Raw genomic sequence first — 7,500 nt, 5'->3', positions numbered from 1 at the left:
GGACATATACCTACTGCCAACAGCATGCTGTGATAAAGTCTCCCAAACATCAGGTCCAATACCTACTGTCAACAGCATGCTGTAATAAAGTCTCCCAAACATCAGGTCCAATACCTACTGTAAACAGCATGCTGTAATAAAGTCTCCCAAACATCAGGACATATACCTACTGCCAACAGCATGCTGTGATAAAGTCTCCCAAACATCAGGTCCAATACCTACTGTCAACAGCATGCTGTAATAAAGTCTCCCAAACATCAGGTCCAATACCTACTGTCAACAGCATGCTGTAATAAAGTCTCCCAAACATCAGGACATATACCTACTGCCAACAGCATGCTGTGATAAAGTCTCCCAAACATCAGGTCCAATACCTACTGTCAACAGCATGCTGTAATAAAGTCTCCCAAACATCAGGACCAATACCTACTGTCAACAGCATGCCATGATAAAGTCTCCCAAACATCAGGTCCAATACCTACTGTCAACAGCATGCTGTGATAAAGTCTCCCAAATATCAGGACCAATACCTACTGTCAACAGCATGCCATGATAAAGTCTCCCAAACATCAGGACCAATACCTACTGTCAACAGCATGCTGTGATAAAGTCTCCCAAATATCAGGACCAATACCTACTGTCAACAGCATGCTGTGATAAAGTCTCCCAAACATCAGGACCAATACCTACTGTCAACAGCATGCTGTGATAAAGTCTCCCAAACATCAGGTCCAATACCTACTGTCAACAGCATGCTGTGGTAAAGTCTCCCAAACATCAGGTCCAGTACCTACTGTCAACAGCATGCCATGATAAAGTCTCCCAAACATCAGGTCCAGTACCTACTGTCAACAGCATGCCATGATAAAGTCTCCCAAACATCAGGACCAATACCTACTGTCAACAGCATGCTGTGATAAAGTCTCCCAAACGTCAGGTCCAATACCTACTGTCAACAGCATGCTGTAATAAAGTCTCCCAAATATCAGGACCAATACCTACTGTCAACAGCATGCCATGATAAAGTCTCCCAAATATCAGGACCAATAGCTACTGTCAACAGCATGCTGTGATAAAGTCTCCCAAACATCAGGACCAATACCTACTGTCAACAGCATGCTGTGGTAAAGTCTCCCAAACATCAGGTCCAGTACCTACTGTCAACAGCATGCTGTGATAAAGTCTCCCAAACATCAGGACCAATACCTACTGTCAACAGCATGCTGTGATAAAGTCTCCCAAACATCAGGTCCAATACCTACTGTCAACAGCATGCTGTGATAAAGTCTCCCAAACATCAGGACCAATACCTACTGTCAACAGCATGCTGTGATAAAGTCTCCCAAATATCAGGACCAATACCTACTGTCAACAGCATGCCATGATAAAGTCTCCCAAACATCAGGACCAATACCTACAGTCAACAGCATGCTGTGATAAAGTCTCCCAAATATAGGACCAATACCTACTGTCAACAGCATGCCATGATAAAGTCTCCCAAACATCAGGACCAATACCTACAGTCAACAGCATGCTGTGATAAAGTCTCCCAAATATCAGGACCAATACCTACTGTCAACAGCATGCTGTGATAAAGTCTCCCAAATATCAGGACCAATACCTACTGTCAACAGCATGCTGTGATAAAGTCTCCCAAATATCAGGACCAATACCTACTGTCAACAGCATGCCATGATAAAGTCTCCCAAATATCAGGACCAATACCTACTGTCAACAGCATGCTGTGATAAAGTCTCCCAAATATCAGGACCAATGCCTACTGTCAACAGCATGCTGTGATAAAGTCTCCCAAACATCAGGACCAATACCTACTGTCAACAGCATGCCATGATAAAGTCTCCCAAATATCAGGACCAATACCTACTGTCAACAGCATGCCATGATAAAGTCTCCCAAATATCAGGACCAATACCTACTGCCAACAGCATGCTGTGATAAAGTCTCCCAAATATCAGGACCAATACCTACTGCCAACAGCATGCTGTGATAAAGTCTCCCAAACATCAGGTCCAATACCTACTGTCAACAGCATGCTGTGATAAAGTCTCCCAAATATCAGGACCAATACCTACTGTCAACAGCATGCTGTGATAAAGTCTCCCAAACATCAGGACCAATACCTACTGTCAACAGCATGCTGTGATAAAGTCTCCCAAATATCAGGACCAATACCTACTGTCAACAGCATGTCATGATAAAGTCTCCCAAATATCAGGACCAATACCTACTGTCAACAGCATGCTGTGATAAAGTCTCCCAAACATCAGGTCCAATACCTACTGTCAACAGCATGCCATGATAAAGTCTCCCAAACATCAGGTCCAATACCTACTGTCAACAGCATGCCATGATAAAGTCTCCCAAACATCAGGTCCAATACCTACAGTCAACAGCATGCCATGATAAAGTATATCTTCCTGGTGAGAGAGAAAGAAAAAGAGAGGACTTTGGTTTACAGTCAGTGACTGTTGTCTGACAGGCAGCAAAGTCCAGTCTGATGTGCAATCAGCAGGTTAATTCCAGAATTAGCTTACCATTATTGTCCATAATCACCCTTTCATTGTTTTACAGCCAGAGTCATCTCACAATATTTACTGTGTGGTGGTTTATCAGCAGGGGAAGAGTCTGTAGACCATGTGCTGCTGCTAGCTAGCTGCTCTTCAGGTGTGCTTCGACATGAGGCTAACGTGAGGGAAACTATGAGGGTTACTGAGGCTACACACACACACACACACACACACACACACACACACACACACACACACACACACACACACACACACACACACACACACACACACACACACACACACACACACACACACACACACACACACACACACACACACACACACACACACACACACACAGATCGACACAGTATACATAAAACACACATCACACACACCAAACTATACATCGAAATGATGATATGCATTTACTGTCACCACACACAGTCACCCTTTTCACAGCAGAGCATGACTCACTGACATGGCTCACATTGACAGTCACACATGTCCCACGTCTCCATGCCTCGTTACAGTACAGACACAGGCTTTCACACTAAAACAAAACGGAAACGCGGTTCACACCATAAGAGCACTCTCGAGCATCTTGTGTGTCCAGTTTCCCCCCAGTATTATTTCCTCTGTTGGAAGTATGTGTTACTTCAAAACCGGACGCAATAACTACAACTCTCTGTAATTACAGTCTAATAAACAGTCATTTAACACAATGCTAAATGACTCTGTCTCAGTCGATGATAGCTGGGGACTGTCACTTCCTGTCAACGGCTATGTTCCGTTTAGCCCCCTTATGGTCGAGATCAGGACAAACGGATCCGAAGATCTGTCCTTAAGTGCCAACTTCCACCTCAACAGCGTGGCAGGATTTAAAATCCAGACGACCAATAAGAAGAGTCAAAACAAAGCCAAGTAGCCAATAAGAGCAGTTAATAAATGATATGAAGACAACGAGAGGTTGTTTTACCATGGCACTGTGCAGGGTAGGGGGCTGTCCAGGGGGCGGGGAGAGAGGGGGGACACCTTGCTGCAGTAGGGAGTCAGGGGGAGGTGCATGACAGCCTGTCCATCATCTCTCTCTTCCTCTTCCAGTCTCTGTCTGCTGGTTGCCATGACTACTTCTCCATCTGTCCCCCCATATGGAGAGATTGGTCGCTTGGAAGACATCCTGGAAAAAAACAGAGAGAGAGAAAGAAGAGAGGGCGAGAGAGAGAGGGAGAGTGAGTATGAAACGTTCAGGGATGTAATATGAGCTGTGGTTGACAGTGGGAGAAACACTAGTCTTTGATCCATTTCAATAGTTATATTTATAAAAATAGTTAATCATGATTCATTTCCTATTATTCATTGGTCCCCAATGGCCCGCTCTCTGTGTCTCTAAATCCCTAGTCTCTGTGTCTCTGAATCCCTCTCTCTCTCTCAGCAGACAATACACACTATAATAATATAGAGTCAATAATCTACATCCGCTAGCCAGAGGAAAAGCACAATCACATCCATGTTTACCATCAGGTCCTTTCAACGTTCACACACACACACACACACACACACACACACACACACACACACACACACACACACACACACACACACACACACACACACACACACACACACACACACACACACACACACACACACACACACACACACACACACACACACACGGTACGCAGTAACCCATTACTGCAAATGGAGCCGGGTTGGGCTGACATTTTATGACAAATGGCCGAGGCCTGACACAGGCCCTTTCACTCTAGCAGCACGCTGACAGTGATGTGTTTGAAAACCTCGGCCCTGACGATACCAGTGAAAATAACAAACATAGAGGCTGTGCATTTGTTACTTTGCCTTTGTTTCCCATTGAATGCAGAAGGAGGGGAAGAACAGTGGCATCTAGTAGATAAACTCTCCCCAACATAAATGTGCCCCCCGGTGAATAGGGACAAAATGAAAACGTTCCAATAATAGAATTTAATGCGGCTGGCAGCGTCTCCCTAAGTGCTTTCAAAGGCTCTCGTTCAGCCTTGAAGTTACTGCTACGATGACACAGGGTGAGAGGAGGGAGGGAGAGAGAGAAGGAGAGAGAAGGAGAGAGAAGGAGAGGGAGGGAGGAGACACTAATGTATATGCTGAAAGTCAGACATGCGAGGAGCAACAGGCTAGGAGCCCAAGATTCTAAACTGCATTTCCTGCACCGCCACCAACAACCATTCCGTTTGAGAAAGAAGGAGGAGACAAACAGGAGAATACGTAAACCTTCTGAGCAGGACCGCTGTCCCTAGAGGTTCAAACAGATGCCAAATGTATTGAGTGTTTCTTCAAGGAAGTGAGTGGCAGCTGCCAGTATTCCGTGAGTTCTCTGTTTCGATTCGACACTGTATTAATTAATAGTCCAGTAATCCAGTCACCTCTGCCTCTGTCAAATCTGTCTTGCCTACTACGGACTAAAAAAGGCATACCGTGTACTAATCATACTACATACTATTTACAACGTACTGTTTAGGAACATCGAATGTAATACATAAACATACTGGGCTCATCCAGACTGAGAATGCTTCATCCAATGAAATTGCATGTATTCCCGCCATTCGTGTGTTTTGTGACAGGGTGTCACCATATATGATTATCAGCTATTCTCGTTCCTCAGTAGCGTGCAGCAAAATCTACTAGATGAAAAGCCGAAATGAGTGTGACCTCCTGGCGTTTAAAGCGGACAACATGTCAGAGATGTCACATACTATAAAACCTATTTTCGCGTACCCAAAACGCCTACTATTTAGTACATAATTATGGGTATTGGGACACAACCTGTGTGTCTGTTTCAGACTCAGGCCTCCCCAACAGTACCACTGTGGTCTAGAACTACAACACTCCAGGACCATAACACTGACCTGGAGGAGGAGGGGGGTATATGGTTATGTCAATAGTACACATGTATAGTCGTAAATTGCTACATTGCACTTACATGTATAGTCTTCTATCTATATCAATAGGCCTATATGCTGCCTTGTATATTCTACTATCTGCACATTCCTATTCCAGAATTACCTTATCTATCTACACATGCCTATTCCAGAATTCCCTTATCTATCTACACATGCCTATTCTAGAATTCCCTTATCTATCTACACATGCCTATTCCAGAATTCCCTTATCTATCTACACATGCCTATTCCAGAATTCCCTTATCTATCTGCACATTCCTATTCCAGAATTACCTTATCTATCTACACATGCCTATTCCAGAATTCCCTTATCTATCTACACATGCCTATTCTAGAATTCCCTTATCTATCTACACATGCCTATTCCAGAATTCCCTTATCTATCTACACATGCCTATTCCAGAATTCCCTTATCTATCTACACATGCCTATTCCAGAAATCCCTTATCTATCTACACATGCCTATTCCAGAATTCCCTTATCTATCTACACATGCCTATTCCAGAATTCCCTTATCTATCTACACATGCCTATTCCAGAATTCCCTTATCTATCTACACATGCCTATTCCAGAATTCCCTTATCTATCTACACATGCCTATTCCAGAATTCCCTTATCTATCTACACATGCCTATTCCAGAATTCCCTTATCTATCTACACATGCCTATTCCAGAATTCCCTTATCTATCTACACATGCCTATTCCAGAATTCCCTTATCTATCTACACATGCCTATTCCAGAATTCCCTTATCTATCTACACATGCCTATTCCAGAATTCCCTTATCTATCTACACATGCCTATTCCAGAAATCCCTTATCTATCTACACATGCCTATTCCAGAAATCCCTTATCTATCTACACATGCCTATTCCAGAAATCCCTTATCTATCTACACATGCCTATTCCAGAATTCCCTTATCTATCTACACATGCCTATTCCAGAAATCCCTTATCTATCTACACATGCCTATTCCAGAAATCCCTTATCTATCTACACATGCCTATTCCAGAATTCCCTTATCTATCTACACATGCCTATTCCAGAAATCCCTTATCTATCTACACATGCCTATTCCAGAATTCCCTTATCTATCTACACATGCCTATTCCAGAAATCCCTTATCTATCTACACATGCCTATTCCAGAATTCCCTTATCTATCTACACATGCCTATTCCAGAAATCCCTTATCTATCTACACATGCCTATTCCAGAAATCCCTTATCTATCTACACATGCCTATTCCAGAAATCCCTTATCTATCTACACATGCCTATTCCAGAAATCCCTTATCTATCTACACATGCCTATTCCAGAAATCCCTTATCTATCTACACATGCCTATTCCAGAAATCCCTTATCTATCTACACATGCCTATTCCAGAAATCTCTTATCTATCTACACATGCCTATTCCAGAAATCCCTTATCTATCTACACATGCCTATTCCAGAAATCTCTTATCTATCTACACAGGCTTTGAACACAGCAGCAGCAGTGATGCTGACAAATGATCAAATGAAAGGAGAAGGTAAGACAAGTTTTTCCAAAACCACAAGAAACTGTAGAAATGAAAACAATTGTGATATTTCTAAATATATATCCTTACCACAAGAAACTGTAGAAATGAAAACAATTGTGATATTTCTAAATATATATCTTTACCACAAGAAACTGTAGAAATGAAAACAATTGTGATATTTCTAAATATATATCTTTACCACAAGAAAGTGTAGAAATGAAAACAATTGTGATATTTCTAAATATATATCTTTATCATCTGTGAAACGTTAGAAAGCGTGTGTTGAGTTCCCCCAGTGTTTCACACTCTGGGCAGAGAGAGAGGAAGGCCCAGCTGTATCAACTATAGGCCACGCGACGCGCACACACACACACACACACACACACACACACACACACACACACACACACACACACACACACACACACACACACACACACACACACACACACACACACACACACACAGCAGGTCTGTCCTCGT

General features: G+C 42.8%; 1 protein-coding gene and 1 long non-coding RNA gene across 4 annotated transcripts in view; both read right to left on the bottom strand.

Moving 5' to 3' along the window:
* LOC127914605 (uncharacterized) overlaps nucleotides 1-2,353 on the bottom strand; it is a 2,514-nt gene extending 161 nt beyond the window's left edge. The window contains exons 1-5 of one of the 3 annotated variants that reach the window (XR_008089009.1): nucleotides 2,194-2,353; nucleotides 2,090-2,141; nucleotides 1,622-1,933; nucleotides 1,311-1,414; nucleotides 479-530 (exon numbers count right to left, since the gene is read on the bottom strand). This is a non-coding gene — a long non-coding RNA (uncharacterized LOC127914605). Of the gene's footprint in view, nucleotides 1-478; nucleotides 531-567; nucleotides 635-1,310; nucleotides 1,415-1,621; nucleotides 1,934-2,089; nucleotides 2,142-2,193 lie in introns of those variants that run through there. The other 2 variants (XR_008089008.1, XR_008089010.1) reach the window with 2 other exon arrangements.
* Nucleotides 1-7,500, bottom strand: part of LOC118381379 (transcription factor SOX-5-like) — a 138,132-nt gene that overhangs the window by 118,953 nt on the left and 11,679 nt on the right. The window contains 2 exon segments of the mRNA XM_052492010.1: nucleotides 3,511-3,536; nucleotides 3,539-3,711. Of these exon segments, the coding sequence (XP_052347970.1) occupies nucleotides 3,511-3,536; nucleotides 3,539-3,711 (199 nt within the window).

Source organism: Oncorhynchus keta, chromosome 33, assembly GCF_023373465.1.
Source record: "Oncorhynchus keta strain PuntledgeMale-10-30-2019 chromosome 33, Oket_V2, whole genome shotgun sequence".
Lineage (NCBI taxonomy): Eukaryota > Metazoa > Chordata > Actinopteri > Salmoniformes > Salmonidae > Oncorhynchus > Oncorhynchus keta.
Note: the sequence above shows the minus strand (reverse complement) of the source record. Positions and strands in the feature narration are given on the sequence as shown.